Source organism: Solea senegalensis, linkage group LG5 (assembly GCF_019176455.1).
Source record: "Solea senegalensis isolate Sse05_10M linkage group LG5, IFAPA_SoseM_1, whole genome shotgun sequence".
Lineage (NCBI taxonomy): Eukaryota > Metazoa > Chordata > Actinopteri > Pleuronectiformes > Soleidae > Solea > Solea senegalensis.
Window position 1 is genome coordinate 6,941,739 of NC_058025.1, and position 15,453 is coordinate 6,957,191.

General features: G+C 40.3%; 2 protein-coding genes across 2 annotated transcripts in view; one reads left to right on the forward strand and one right to left on the reverse strand.

Annotated features, from left to right (window-relative positions):
* iqgap2 (IQ motif containing GTPase activating protein 2) overlaps window positions 1-15,453 on the reverse strand; it is a 32,939-nt gene that overhangs the window by 6,042 nt on the left and 11,444 nt on the right. The window contains exons 5-28 of the mRNA XM_044026613.1: window positions 14,980-15,056; window positions 12,967-13,034; window positions 11,931-12,044; window positions 11,598-11,776; window positions 10,684-10,771; window positions 10,113-10,276; window positions 9,845-9,932; window positions 9,477-9,640; window positions 9,187-9,347; window positions 8,429-8,553; window positions 8,179-8,342; window positions 5,001-5,091; window positions 4,431-4,598; window positions 4,154-4,296; window positions 3,873-4,043; window positions 3,593-3,676; window positions 3,318-3,389; window positions 3,155-3,224; window positions 2,600-2,808; window positions 2,359-2,511; window positions 2,083-2,246; window positions 1,783-2,007; window positions 1,550-1,690; window positions 449-533 (exon numbers count right to left, since the gene is read on the reverse strand). Of these exons, the coding sequence (XP_043882548.1) occupies window positions 449-533; window positions 1,550-1,690; window positions 1,783-2,007; window positions 2,083-2,246; window positions 2,359-2,511; window positions 2,600-2,808; window positions 3,155-3,224; window positions 3,318-3,389; window positions 3,593-3,676; window positions 3,873-4,043; window positions 4,154-4,296; window positions 4,431-4,598; window positions 5,001-5,091; window positions 8,179-8,342; window positions 8,429-8,553; window positions 9,187-9,347; window positions 9,477-9,640; window positions 9,845-9,932; window positions 10,113-10,276; window positions 10,684-10,771; window positions 11,598-11,776; window positions 11,931-12,044; window positions 12,967-13,034; window positions 14,980-15,056 (3,168 nt within the window). The remainder of the gene's footprint in view (window positions 1-448; window positions 534-1,549; window positions 1,691-1,782; window positions 2,008-2,082; window positions 2,247-2,358; window positions 2,512-2,599; window positions 2,809-3,154; window positions 3,225-3,317; window positions 3,390-3,592; window positions 3,677-3,872; window positions 4,044-4,153; window positions 4,297-4,430; window positions 4,599-5,000; window positions 5,092-8,178; window positions 8,343-8,428; window positions 8,554-9,186; window positions 9,348-9,476; window positions 9,641-9,844; window positions 9,933-10,112; window positions 10,277-10,683; window positions 10,772-11,597; window positions 11,777-11,930; window positions 12,045-12,966; window positions 13,035-14,979; window positions 15,057-15,453) is intronic.
* f2rl2 (coagulation factor II (thrombin) receptor-like 2) lies at window positions 6,165-8,174 on the forward strand. The gene is made up of 2 exons (XM_044026617.1): window positions 6,165-6,362; window positions 6,534-8,174. The coding sequence occupies exons 1-2, from the start codon at window positions 6,299-6,301 to the stop codon at window positions 7,592-7,594; spliced, it is 1,125 nt and encodes a 374-aa protein (XP_043882552.1). The 5' UTR covers window positions 6,165-6,298; the 3' UTR covers window positions 7,595-8,174.

Consider the following 15,453-nt stretch of genomic DNA (forward strand, 5'->3'; position numbering starts at 1 on the left):
TTCATAACTACAAATGTCAACAACAGAAAATATTTGCCAGACCATTTGTTATTGAAGTGGGAGACGTTTTAAATAGGATTAACCTTTACTGATCCCCCACAGGGAAAATTTCATTATGTTGGTGAGATATTTGTTGGATTTTGCCGCACTACTGATGCAGGTTGATGACAAAAATGCTAATTGCATTTGTACAGGCAAAAAAGCAGCATGGATTCTGATAAAACAGATGTATATTTGATCTAAGACCACATACTGAAGTGACACAAATCTGATTTGAAAATCAACAAATGAGAATGAATGAAAAGATATGAGGCACAACCAAATAAATAGTCTGGTAATATGAATGAAGCCAGTGAGTGAGACATAATGTTGTGGAGACAGTCTAAATGTACGGTACAGTGAGTGTAAACACACGTGTGTGTACATGTGTACTGATGAGGGCTGCTACCTTCATCAGCTCGTCTTCTGAGGCGTCTGGAAACTTTTCATGGAGGGTGTTCTTCAGAACTTTTGCTATGTATCTCATGCCATAACTACATGCAAAACAAACAAAAGCATTGATGGGACATGAACAAACAACATGCAATCACAACTTCCATTTACTGTACGATAAATGATAGAGTGAACTAAATGGATGGAAAACAGGGTTTAAAATGAAGCCTTAGCACCTGAATTAGTAACTGTAATAACTGATGTGTTTCGGTGTCGCATATCATGTATTCATAATTGATTTCTTGGCCAAGTGAATAATCCAACATCACCATCTAGTGGTATATATGCATACACAAGTGTAAAAAGTAAGTTAAAAAATGAATAATTTACTTCATAAATCATAAAAGTGATTTACTTGGACATGGTTGGATATGGAAAGCACAGCTGTGTTATTGTTTTGGACAAGAGCACTACTTCTAACCACAGTGACGATTCTCTGGTAATAACCATGACCTAACACGAAGCTCAACCCTAAACTACCAGAACGAGAGGTAAATTACACGCCAAAGCGTATCATCATATCTATTTTGTCTAGCTTTAGTGTACGAACACTGCCCTCATTATATTGTAAAATTAGAACATAAACACTTGGAAAAAGAGGATGTGAAAATGGAAAACTAGATGCTATACAGTTAAGTGATAAGATATGTAATTTGTGTTCATAAGTTTTTCCGGTTTCACAGAAACATACCTTAGATTGCAGGTAAACAAATAAACTATAACAAAATCTTATTTGTTTACATTCATTTATAACTTATATTTATTCCAATGCATCTGTATCAATTTAGTAGAATTTAGAATTATATGTGTGTGCTTTTATCCCAAAACCACCATAACAGTATGGTATTGGGTTTTAGATAAAACATTTTCAATTAAATATTAAAGTCATGTACTGGTTTCTTTCTTAAATGTGTGGCTGAAAAAAAAGAAGCAAAATGAAACTCGTAAATAAAATCATGCCAAACACACTTGAACCAAACACTGAAAAACAAAACTGTCACAGCAAACATGGATGAGTGGACATTTCTGTGACATTTCGCAGATCCCCAAAACTTACGGGATATTATCCAGTGAGGAGACAATGGAGTTCAAGACTTTATCTGTAGCAGAGCGTAGAGCCAGACTGGACGCCTCCAGCCTGTTGCGTACTTCCTCATGTGACATGGCCTGCTCCGGCGTCACTTCATAAGGCAGCTTACTGAGGGGAGACAAACATGAGACAAACATTTATCATAACTACGCACACTTATCTATGGTAAAAATGCAAGAGTGCCTCAGTCATTTTCCCACCTGGCCTCTCCAGTAGCCGTCTCCAGCTGGTTCACCCAGGCTTTGTACACGTCCACCGGGTTGGTGTTGATGCCCAAATTCTTGTCCTCTATGAGGTCTTTGACCACAGGGGCCAGAAGCTGCCTCAATGCGTTGTGGCCCCGTGCACCTCTGTTGAAGCTCACAACCATCTTGATGACGGTTGGATTCCCTGTGACTATATCCTGGATCTGGTCTACCTTAGAACTGAAGCACACAGAGACATCAGTTAATGTCCACAAAACAGTCAAACCAAAACACAAAACAGCAAAGAGTTCTCACTCGATTTCCTCCTCCAAAGCAGTCTTGAAGAGTTTGAGCAGTAAGCACTCCTCTCTCTGGTTGGAAGCGTAGTTGTACAGGGTGAAGATTACCGTGTCCATAAATTTAGTTGACTTATTTTGGGGCATCTGGAAGATTAGCTTGGCCAGATATGATGGATTAGTCTGAAAGGCAAGAAAAATAGAGAAGTAGGAACATTACATGTACGTAACTGGACTTACGGTAGATGCAAATTGTAGAAGAATTGTATTGAAGAATTTTAGTTTTTTGTAATACCTGTAGCAGGTAAAAGAGATGTTGGTAGGCTTCCAGTTTTCTTCTTTTTCCTTTATTTAGGCCTTTAATACCCACTCTTTCTCCTGCAGTCAAGTCATCTTTACTTGCTTTATTTTTCTTGTTCTTCATTTTCTTACTATGGGACACAACGTCCTTTTGAAAGAAACAAACATCAAATGCTTTAAGTATAAGAACAGGACACAATAAAAAGCACCACATTAAAGTGAAAAAGGTTGCCAACCTGCAGGCTGATCCTGTTCTTCACAAGCAGTCCAATCTTTATGTCCATCAGGTTCAGGTCTTTCTCCATCTGCTGATTGGAGCGAATCTTGGTGACCACTTCCTCCCTGAGCCGTGTCACTTCCTGCTCTTCCTGCAGATCCAGAGAACTCTGCTCCAGCAAGTGGACAAACTTTCGCACCACTGACAGAGGGGGGTCCTTGGCCCCAGCTTAAAGAAAATTTGAAAGATTAGCACACTTCACCTAAATGCTACTATAGTTAAGTGATAGTTAATGAAGTTTTAAAACAATACACATCATGATATAAAACCATGGAAAAGAAAACAAGAGTAATTTAATTAAGATGACTAAAGTAGTAGAGCTAGAGCAGTCACATATTAGTGGTGTCTTGCTCTAATGCAGTCTTTAAATCAGGAAAACATAGATTTTTAAGAAGAATTCTAAATTAAAATAATTATAGATACAGACAATTTTTATTCTCACATCCTAATTGTTTGTGTTATTTCAGTGAAGCTCAGTTTCTCAGCAGGAACATTAAATGCCTTTTTGACTCACTGAGGGTTCTGTAATCGTCTCTGGCTTTGTTGGCCTTCAGAAAAGCCTGGATCTTCACAATTTCTTTTTCCTGAAAACACAAATAAGAAAAAGGAAAATGAGTCTTACAAACCGGGAACAAACAAAATCAAAAAAGATGCCAACTGACTGAAGTCATACTCACATGGTCTTTAAAGAACTGCAGCCTCTGATTGTATTTACGCTTGGCTTTCCACATTTTCACCACAGACTGGATCTACACAACATTAGATTTATGTCATTTTAAGTGTCAAATTGCGCACATACAGTATAAATGTTTAATATGAACAAAAGCTCAAAGCTGCTAAGATTATTTAAGTGTGTAGCTCGTGCTTTCAAGGACATTTAAAAGAAAGAAGCACAGTTTTTACACTTGTCTACTAAAATTAATGCCATTTCATAAAAATAAAAAAAGACTACCTTCACAACAGAAGAAACATTTTCTTGTAGCAAATTCATTCTATCGTTGTATATTTTCCTTTGTTTGTAACCCTTCCAGCAAGCCTGTAAGAAAAAATACATGAAAAATAAAGAAAACAAAAGGACCAAAAAATAAAACATAAGAACTATAAATGTCAGTTAAATCAAAACATGGATCATTGAACATTAATCAATCATTTGTAAGAGTTTAACTGCCATCGCTATTGCTATATTGCCCCTGCAATAGCCCACATTAGTTCACAGTGGAGCCGCAAACTACCTGTAATTTGACAACATGTGGCTCTTGTTGGTGTAGATACTCCATTCTCTGGGCGTGCTTTTTCCTGACCAGGTAACCTCTGACCCTGGCCTGCAGCTGGGTCACAAAGGATTCGTTGGCCAACCATAACTGCTCCCTGTGATATTCTGCCGTCACGCAGCTGACAACAGTCTGAGAGGAAGAAGACACATTTTTTTTAAGGTTTTTCATACTTTAACTCGGTCTCACGATGAGGATGTACTGTCGCTTTAAAGGAGAAGAACACTGTAGAGACAGAATACCTGGATTTCTTCTTTGCTGAGCTGGCTATCCCTTTGTTGAAATCCTTCAGGCTCCTCCCAGGTGCCCTCTCCAGTCTCCAAGTTATAGTAGTAGTCATATCTGTCCTTCATGGTATGTTTTACCCACTCACTATCTGTCTTGCCTGGAGCAAAACAGAAAAAAACAACAACATTAGACACACTGAACATTTTGTAGAATACCAACTCTGAAAAACAAATGAATTCTCACTGTGAAGGTGTCAGAGCATCCATTTTGGTGATGCATGGATTCAATTACCTTCAGCAGCACCGTTGGCTTGTTTCTGCCCCAGTTCATCCTGGTATGTGTCAGCACATTCGGGCAGCACCGCTCTCAGTCCTGCACTGGGAGCCTGCAGAGCCTTCAGTGTATTCTGAGAGTCACCCTCTGCCACGGTCTTATTAATATCAGCTTCTGCTGCTGCCACTGGCAAAACAAACAAGATTGAACGTAAGAGCAGAACATTTGTGCTGAGTAAGAAAAAACCAAGGATCTAAGTGAGAATGCACAACAAGGGATGTGGTTATTTAAAATAACACAGTCTACTACGCTGGATTGACAGATAAAAGAGCAGTTTAGAGAATAAAAAATCTGCAGAAACTGAACGCCTTCCTCTGAAACACCGCCAGATCACTACATTATTTTATATGACAAGAGACAAAATTGTAATTCCTGACTCTAAAATTTCATTTAGAGCAGTGATGAACTAAATGAGCTGTGCAGTGATCTGAACACATCCTCCAGACAATCACAACATTGTATTCTACATCTCTATCATCGGAGATAATTTGATATGGATGAGTGAACTTCAACTCTGGGTGTGCGTACATGCGAGAGCCTCCTCTTCATCCTGGTTGGCTGCGAGTATGGCCTCTTGAATTTGGTCCAGCCACAGAACTGCAGACTCATCTCCAGAGTTCTGCACTCAACAAAACACAAAAAAGTACAAGGTCATTTATCTACCGTTTAGAGAGGAGAACTGTATGTGAAGCACTCAAAAAAAAAGACATGCTTGCATGCATAAGCGGCACAATACTAACTTGATATCAGATTATGGACATTTTAAAAGGGTTCTTGGATGCATATTGTATACATTTATCAAGTTAGGATTGCGGATTTTTTGCTTTCGAAGTGTTCTAGCTCTACAGCAGGAAAGCTTCACAGCAAAACCATAATAAAATGACACTTCACAGGCTGGTACAATTAGAGAGCAACTGCAAATCGTAAGCAGTACCATTTCCCCTGTGTCCAGTTGTAAAAACTAAGGAAAGGGAAAAAGAAAAAATAAACATTTATCATATCCCCCAGTGTACAGTGTGCATCACACCAAAGGCAATGAATGTTTTTTCAGCCTAATTTTACTCTGTAGAGTAATTTTACTCTGAAGAGTACTCTGCTGGGGACTGAGGCTACGGGGACGGGAAGGAAGTCATCATTAAAACAGCCTAAGCAGAGTGAGAGTCGCCTCAATCTTTATCTCTGTACATGACCAACATTTTCCCAGCCAAATAAAAGCAGGCTAAAAAAATCCTAATGGGGAGGACAACAAATCTTGTGGCTCAAAAAGCCTTTCCCACAAGAGTTATTTTTAAAAAAGATCATTTCTTCAGTTTTGTGTAAAGTGCATTGTTTCACTCAGTGTATATGTGACTAAACTGAGACACTTCATGGGGAAAAACTGAAACCAAACAATGCACTTTCTTAATCATATAACCTGTTGTAATGTTTAAATGAGAAATTGTTCCTTATTGAAATTACATATAAAGATCCAACAACTGAATAATGTAACAGTGGTAGGAGAGTAGCCTACATTTTCAGACAGATAAGGTTTAAAACATTCACTATCCTGATCCACAAAGCAGCTTTGAGACTAGAAAAGAGTTCCATAAATACAGACAAACGTTTCAATTGTTCAGCTGTTTGAACTACTGGGAGTGTCCCGTCCACCCCAGTGAGTCAGTGGGCAGTTACTGACGTAGGCAGAAAGGAAACATGCTCCCTGCACCATACAAACAGGCGAACATCTCACATACAGTAGTGGGGAGCTGAGCTTGAGAGGAGTGCACAGAAAGGACACAACACCACGACAGAAGCTTTGAAAACTCTGCTGCAGACCGAAGAGTGACATGGCCGACCTTGTGTCAGGATTACTTCTTTGTCTCATGGCGGTGCAGACCATTCAGCATGATGGTAAGTGAACACCATTTTAAAATGTTTCTAAACCAGGACCCAAAGTTAGACACTAACAGCATGTCTAACACAAATCCTCAAAATGAATAAATGAATAAATGGAATGAATAAACGTATAATCTATGACTTAAATGCCTGTAAACATAGTGTTGTTTTTCTACCTACTTCTAGTAAACAAAACCAAAACCAACACTTCAACTGCTGTGATACCAAAAACCTTCAAAGGGTGGATGTCCAAACACAATCACACAAACAAGCTGCAGGCTCATCTCCATCCCAGTGCGGACCCTTGGCTCTATGTGAACCCAGAAGACCCAGTGACAGCTTACACCACAGGGATTCTCAGCACCTGGGTCATACCTTCAGCATACATCCTGGCCATGCTGGTGGGCATCCCCTCCAACGCGTACATTCTGGGATTCCTCAGAGTCAGACTCCGAGCCAAGTCCATGTCCACAGTGATTCTGTATCTGAACCTGGCCTTGTCCGACCTGCTGCTCCTGCTTTCCTTGGCACTGCGTGTTCACTACCACTTCAACGGAAACAACTGGATATTTGGGGAAATGTCCTGCCGGCTTATGACGGCCCTGTTTTACGGCAACGTTTACTGTTCGGCTCAAACGATAGCGTGCATCAGCCTGAAGCGCTACCTGGCTGTGGTCAGACCGTTTTTGTACCGCAGGCTGACAAAGACTATGCTGACGCTGGGGACCTGCTTGGTTGTATGGTTCCTGTTTGGTGCTGCTGTGTTTCCAGAGCTTCTTGTGAAGCAGAGCTATCAGGTTCCCCTGCTGGGAATCACTACCTGCCATGATGTACTTCCACTGGAAGAAAAATCATATTCCCTGTTGATGCTGCACAGGCTGATACTGGTTTGCCTGGGCTTTATAGTGCCCTTCCTGATTTGTATTTATGCTCATGTGGTGGTGGTCCACCACCTGGGTCAGTCTGGCTGTGACTGGAGAGCCTTTATCAGGGTCACCACTCTGGTCTTTATCATCTTTGTGGTGTGTTTCTTGCCCAGCGGAATCCTGCACATCGCCCACTACATCCGTGTGTTCTCCAGCGGGGACGACGGACTGTATGGATACTACAGGGTGGCAGTTTGTCTCTGCTGCTTCCACAGCTGTCTGGATCCCTTCCTGTGTTTGCTCATTTCCAAGACACCCCCCTCAGAACTACAGTTCATTTCCTTCCCTGAAATATCTCATAGACCAGCGCGTACGACATGAGACTGGATGTGTGCACACAGAAAAAAAACAACACATCCTTGGACCATTGTTTGGACACAACAGGGAACCTCAAGTAAAGAAAGGATGTTAAAGTTCAGGCTGGACACTGATTTCAACAGCTGAATGCCACAGTGCATGTCAGAGCTACAACAAATATAAACATAATGACACAAAGAGGTCTTTGAAAATGAAAAGTGACTTATATTCTGTAGATATTGTTTGTATGACAGCACAAGGTCTGGAGTAAGCTACAGATGTTGTCAGATGTGCTCAAGGACTTTTCAAATGTTTGCCAAAAGGGAAGCCTGAACCTGCAATGATAAACATTATCATGTATGTATATAATGTCCTAGCTGGACATATTTTGCATTTCTAGACGTCAATTTGAAATGAAAATAGACAAACAATCATAGTAACATGAGGGATAAATACCTACTGTTTGTCTAATAAAACTACTAAGGATTAAGGTATAGTGGGTGGTTACAATGTGTTTATTCAGCCATAAAAAAAATTCGTTCTGTGAATGTGGGAGGGACATATTTTTCAACAGAAATAAAATGGAAACAAAACGTGTGTTGAATTACCTGGCAGAGAAGTTGCTTTGTGTATTGTAGGATGTCATGGTAGTGTTTGGCTGTGGCTGGGTTCACTCCACTCAACTTGGCTGTAGGGAGGAGCAGGGCTGCGAGAGTCTGATGATGATCACCTGAGTTAAGTGCCTCGTTGATCTCGGCGAGGGCTATGATGCCTGGAGGTGAGAGAGTCAAGTATCCTCTATTTATACATTTTATTAACGATTTCTTTGATATACAAAAAAAAACAGAACTTCCTTACGTTCATGCTCTTCGTGGACCTGAACGTTGACTGTGTCGATGCACTTCTGAACATCATTCCAGGTGAGAAACTCTTGGCCCTGGGCAAGAGACTCAGCTCGCAGTTTGATAAGTGTGTCAGCATACCTGAAGGGGTGAGTCAAAACATTACGAGTCAGGGCACAACAGCCCACCCTGGTGTTGATAAAGTAGGTTGTGAGTCACTGCACTTTACACTTTAAGAGATTCTCTTTGTAATTGAATTATTGACTCTATAGCAATATTAGCAGATACAGGCTTTAAAATGTATTATCCGATATTGGCAAACACGCCGCGATCCTCTGATTTTAACTCATGATTAAAGCGGTAAAACGGAAATGCTGCGACCTCTTATATGCTCGTGTCAGCTCCAACTATTATTTTTTAATGTTAACTTATTTTGCACAAGGAAGAAAATGTATCACTACATCTGCTGTGCCATGAGTAAGCTAAATATTTAGTTAATTTAAAAGGCAGACGCAGGGTTAACCCCCTCTATCGATATCACAGTATAACAGCATATCGAATATCGGCAAAAGTCCAATATTGTGCATCCCTAGTATCCTTTAAATGGATTTCTTGTATGATCTAATATCAGAGCAAAGGAGGAGTCCAGGGGTAACTACAGAACTGGAGATTGTTAAAGGAACACTGAGCCTTCCACCTTCCGAAACTTTGTTTTATGTCACTGATAAATCTTGCTCCTTAGGTGTCTAAAGCAGAGTCCAGCAGCCGTCTTACCTGTTGAGGTTATCTTGGTCTATGTTGGTGAAGCCCAGAGGAGAGTCGGACATTTGTTCAATCACAGCCTGTGGGTCTTTGGTGTCCAGCACTTCGTTGAGCACTGCTACGGCGGACAGCATCTCCACGGCTACGCTCAGCTCTTCATGGCTCAGGCCAGACTGTGTCAAATAACGGAGTGGATCACAGGCCATGAAGTGACATTTATCTGCAGCACATAATCGAGCACAAACCTCCCCATGCCCCTTCCGATACAGCATCTATCAGAATAGCAAACATAAATGTCTCACCCGACTGCCTTGTAGCTGCAAACTGAAAAGCTCAGCCTGATAGAGGTTGGCAGCAGTTTGATAGACAATGGGCAGTTGTGCCTCAGGGTGCATGAGCTCCTCTGCCGTCTCCACTGCATTGCCGCGACGTATAGCGGCATTAATGGCAGCGACCGCTTCAAGTTCTGGTCAAGACAATTTTCACAGGTAGTCAGTCGCAGACATTTTAACTTCACTTACATTTTCTGAAACCTTAGATACAAAACCTGTGGTTTTACTCAATAAGACTTTACATCATTTTGTGAGTGTTGTCAAAGTAACTCATCTGTCACTACTGATACACCACATCCATGTTAAGTGAAACGAATGCAAATAAAAAAGGTTCTTACTTCGTTTTTCAGCCTCAGCAAAGTCGTTGCAAGAGCTGACAACTTTCTGAATCTCCTCTTTGTCCGTCATCACTGCTCTCCCTACATCCTGCAGCAAGAATACACTTTATTAGAGATACCACTAAGATCCTACTGTAACAGACATTGACTGGGTGTACTGTGTATGTCCAACAAACTGCAAAAATAAAATTAGCTGACATCTTAAAAAGAAAACAGGGAGCACTCTGGCTCCAGCAACAGCTGAGCAAACAAGCCCGAGTCAGTTTACCTTGGACTTATGTTGGCAGTAGGTGGTAAAATGTTCCAGGTACCAGTGGCAGTTTGACTCATGGACACCATGGAGGGCAAGAGCTTCAACTCTAAGAGCAGCAAGCAGGGCAGCTTTGTCCTGGGCAGACAGCGCTTCATTCACCTGCCTTATCGCCGTCTGGACTGGAGGGAGGAGAACCAGGACAAAATGTCACTTACTTAAAGTTATAAGTTCTGAATGAAATTAAATAGGGATGTACAATATAATCGACATGATATCAGTATTGGCTGATATTGGTTTTAACAAGTATTATTGGATATTGGCAAGCATGCTAAGATGCCAGATATGACTAAAAAGTAAAATAGTACTGCTACCTCTATCCCTGCACCTTCACCAACTCATTTCACTACAGAAGTAACCCAATAAATAAATGTATAGTCGCATCAGTTATTGACACAAGCACTCCCGATATACCGGCATATCACTATCTTCATGGAATGGAAGAAAAAAAATTAGTTTTGTTCTATCTTCATTTTATGGAAGAAAAAAAAGAAAGCATGTAAAAGGTCATGAGGGGAGAAGTCCTTACTGTTGACTAAGTTAATGCAGCCCTGGATCTCCTGCTGTGTGAGCAGCTCCTCATAAACGTCTCTTTCTTCGGTAGCAATTGGGGAACTCTAGCAAAGACAACAGAAACATAAAACACATTTGTTTGGTATTAATTTCACACAGCATGTTTAATTTGAACTTTAAAGTCAGATTCATTCTCTCTGTTCAAACTAATGAGGCTGCATATATGACATGTTATTATAATCATATTTCAACCAGTATGACTCCTGTTTTTATAGTATCTGTGGAGAGGAGAGCGTGGGAGGCGAGATGCCAGATGATGAGTAGCAGCAGCAGCGTTTGTTGAAGTACAGCTGACACTGCAGCTGCTGGAATGTGCTGAGTGGAGTGAGTCAGTGGAGGCAAATCGTTTCAGACCTCAGTGCAGACTCCTCTTTAGTATAACTATAACCAATTCTATACTTTGTTCAGAAACACAGTAAACATTTTTTGCATTCCGTCTCTTTGTTTGGAAAAGCATCATCCATTTTGCATTTTTGGTTGATTGATAAGACCGTCATTGCAGCACAGAATGGTCAAAATTTGTTGGTGGTCCAAGTATAGAGGTCAACATACACTTCGCCTAGGATAGACTTTTTTTTAACAATTTGGGGTGAATACCGATGAGACACTGCAGCCAGTAGCTTTATTAAAATATGTTTTATATCATTTTGCAGTGACATTTTCATTCAGAGGTCATACTGTTAACTGGCATCTGAGTCCATCTGAGAGCAGTAGTGATGTACATGTCAAGACAAAGTCAAACAGACGTTAATCAAGCCTTCAATACAGGAAAACCCAGTAATAATCGTCATATTACTGTTAATTACAGAAATAAAATAATGAAATTGAAACTTCATGCGATACAAAGGTGTTTTTGTTAAGACTCCTCACCCTCCCTGAGGCCTGACCCTGCTTCCGAGTCTTAGCCTTGCTCAGTGTGTCCTGGTAGTCCTGGGCCAAAGCGTCCTGGATGTTCTTCAGCATTGCATTAGGATTATTCAACGCTCCCATCGTCACAGATGCTTGACCTTTGTCAACAGCCTCATTGATGGCAATCACAGCAGCATGTACTAAAAGTGTGTATAAACATTTCAGAGCTTTTAGGCCAAAAAGACAACGAGAAATAATAACACATTGCAAGACTTTCAACTATGTCAGATAATAAAACTGGAACTTTTCAGGCCTCCAACAAATACACTGATAAAAAAAGTTTTGAGGACTTACGAGCTGCTTCATCTACCGAGAGCTCATTGGCCAGGATTCCTCCGATCTTGCTGAAGGCCGGCATTTGAATGCCATACTTTTCCAGCTCGCTCCTCATGTTGCTGATCTCTTCCTCTGGGAATCAAGAGATTTGTCAAAGACAGGGACAATAATTGTGGTGACAAAGTATAACACTATACAAGCTACAGCAGACAATACAATGTTACATTACATTACATGTCATTTAGCAGACACTTTTATCCAAAGCGACTTAATTGAATTGAGTACAATCAGCTAGGGGTGGAATAGAACTTGCGACCATTGCGACTATGATGTCTTTCGCACACAGGGTACCGGTCTTAACCACTGATCCACTCCACCCCCAATGTATTTATCTTTTAGTTTTTTCCTCAGCAAATAACTGTCAGAAATCAGACACTGCCTCATGGGAACTATAAAAACACATTTCTATTCAAACTATTTGACTTTGAAGTGGTTGGATGTAATTGCACCGTGAACAAATAGAACACTGACATTTAAATACGACTTCAAAATGGTCAGGAGGGATGACAAAATCCAGCGTCTTAAGCTTCATCGAATCATACCTAACCCTAACCCACTGAAAACATCAATATTACACCATGTTTGAGTAAATCCTAATAAAACCTTTCATGCTTGAGGGTACATGGTATTATTTTACACTTCAAAGTTAAATCCCGACAAGAAAGAGCGCTCTCATTAAAAGACGACAAGCATAACTTGATGTGTAGACATCGGAATTTCAAAAAGGCCCTAAAGCAACATGTAGGGGATGACATAACCTCTCAGAAAAATCGGAAATATCACACACAACTGCTTTTTAAAAATCCATGCAACTTCAATGCTTTTGTGCTATTTGTGCTTTTAATGCTGTGTGTCTGTAATGCTTTTATTTTGTAAAGCACTTTGGTCAACTGTGGGTTGTTGTAAAGGGCTATAGAACTAAAGTACATTACATTACAATATTATTGTACATATATACAATATATATATATATATCAATTTCAATGGGTCTTACCTGTAAAAGCCACTTTTCCCAGAAGATCCTGAATCTGTGGTGCAATACCCAATTTGTACAAGTACAAGCTGCAATAAAACACAAAGATTCAAAGCTAAACATAAGATTTCTATTTTTCTCCTCAAGAACATAACAAATCCCATTCTCTGTTGTGTCACACCAACACCAGCAGGGGGTAGTGTTGATTGAGGTTAAAACAGGCCGACCTCGCGCTGTGGAACTCCACTGGGCAAACAAATTCGACAACCAGGTGACTGGAAGTGTCATTAAACTTTTATCTTGCCGCAGGTATCCAATTGTGATGATGAATTATTGATATTTGAGTCAGGTGTGGCTTCACCACAACTCTGAGCGGAGTACACAAAGCGGTTGTGCCCTTTGATCATGGTGTGTGTATGTGTGTGTAAACATGGGGAATGCACTCTGTCCTTGAGACACAGGGGGCAATAGACAATTATGCAAACGGCTTATGTGAGGGGTAATGTTTTAAGAGTGAGGCAGCTGATTCACACAGTAACAGCTGACTGAGGTTAATGAAAGTGGCCGATTATACGCCACTGGGGTTGCTGAGCATCAGCTGACGAGCCTGGTGCAACGACCCATCTGATCTCTCTTGTTTTACATGTTTGGATTCTTTTATTTCCATCACTTTGTCAGTAGAGACTATTATACTGTGTTCCCTTTGAAATCACCGCCATTCTGAATGTGAATGCCTTGCCTCCGTGTGTGCATTATGTTTGATCCAGGGGACGCAGAATACTTCACTAGGTATGGTGCGAGTGCACGCGCGACTCGCAAGGAAGGAAGAGCACGTGTGTGCAGAAGGAGGGAAGGAAACCAATTCTCTCGGGACCTGACCAAAACACTACAACAGAGAAAACAATCCAAGTGGCTTACATAACCACTCCCTAAATCTGTGTCTGGTTAACTGAAAGGGTCAGACAGATAAAGCAGACTTTAGTGGATTTAAAGTTAAGGAGCTGGAGTTGTAACACTGGAGCAAACCATGATGACACAATAAAATTTAACAATAAAACCATCTTTTACTAGAAATATGTTCAGATATTACAAACCCTTATGATGATGAGACTATAAGTAAAGACTTGACCACTGAATGTCTACTTATATGCTATATGTAAGCTTAATCTAAGCAGCTCACCTGTGTTTAACACATACTTGATCAAAACTTAAATCCAGCAACTCAAATTGTGAATTTAATTCCAACTAACCCTATAATATAGAGCACAGAGGCGATTCAGCGCCTGAAAGCATGTCAAGTCTCACTACATTTGCGGAAACAGTGCTGTATAACATACAGTAACCTTGACCCATTTAACAGAAATCATAAAAAAAGATTGCCCTTGCATTTCTAACCTCCACAAAAGAAAAAGTGAGTATTTTCCAGTTCTTGTAACCATTTGTCTTCCTAGCATACATGTGCATTCTTCATTTTCATGCAATGGGAAGTGAAAAGAGGGCATTCCTGAGCCCCAGAATGGAGTAAAACATACATTTGTCATTTCATACATGAGCAAATTCTGTAACTTCACACTCTGTCGCTGCACGGAGAGGCAGAAATGGCAAAATGACCTTCATGAGTCCAAGTTAAACACATGTGACATTGTCTGCAATAACTACAGAGTGAAAGGACGTTTATCTATGTTAAACACTGTAAATGAGCAGACTCGTGCTGAACACACAAACAGACAAAATCCAACACTTAGCTGAATCTAATCCACTCAACAGGTCACACGTTTTTAGTCCAACTATAAGACTTAAGGTCAGTGATACCAATAACAGTTGAGTCCACTGGTTTTCTTTCCTTTTCCCAGAAGTGAGGTTACACTACACTTGATATTCAGGTGTGGCACTTTCACAAAAAAACTGGGTGCTCTGCCAGTGTGCCAACAAAAGGATTTTACTGATGGGTGAGCAATTTTACTGTCAGACAGGAGAACTGTGTGGGGGCAGAAAGGTGAAAAATCACTTGTGTTTTGGATCTTTTAATCTTACCTGAGTGCATGTATGCAGTACACCACCTTGGGCATGTTTTTGCGATCGTAAACATCTGTCGTTTCGGGATAGAATATCTGAAATCAGAAACCATGAGAGGTATCAATCACTCTTCTTTTATCAGGGTCTTGGCACTCTTTATTCTGGCTGTAGCTGAACAGGAGCAAGATGGTTCACACTGTAATAGAAACGCCAGTAAGATACATTGCAACCCCAGGAAACAGCTTTATATTCATTACATCATTTTTTTTTTAAGATAATTAAAACAATTTCTCTGAGTGTTCAGCTTCTTAAAAGGGAATGTTTTTCAGGTTCCTTTGTTCCATATAACTATCAATAAAACTGAATCATTCGGGGTTTGTGGACAAAACAAGACTTTTGAGAACATCCTCATTTCTAGGTTTTGGAAACACTGATAAAACTTTTCTGACATTTTATGGACAAAACAAATACTCAATCCATCAAGAAAATAAA

Coding starts and splice junctions, on each gene's coding strand:
- f2rl2 (XM_044026617.1), top strand. CDS start 6,299: ATGGCCGACCTTGTGTCAGGATTACTTCTTTGTCTCATGGCGGTGCAG. Junction 6,363..6,533: donor GCAGACCATTCAGCATGATG/GTAAGTGAACAC, acceptor ACCTACTTCTAG/TAAACAAAACCAAAACCAAC.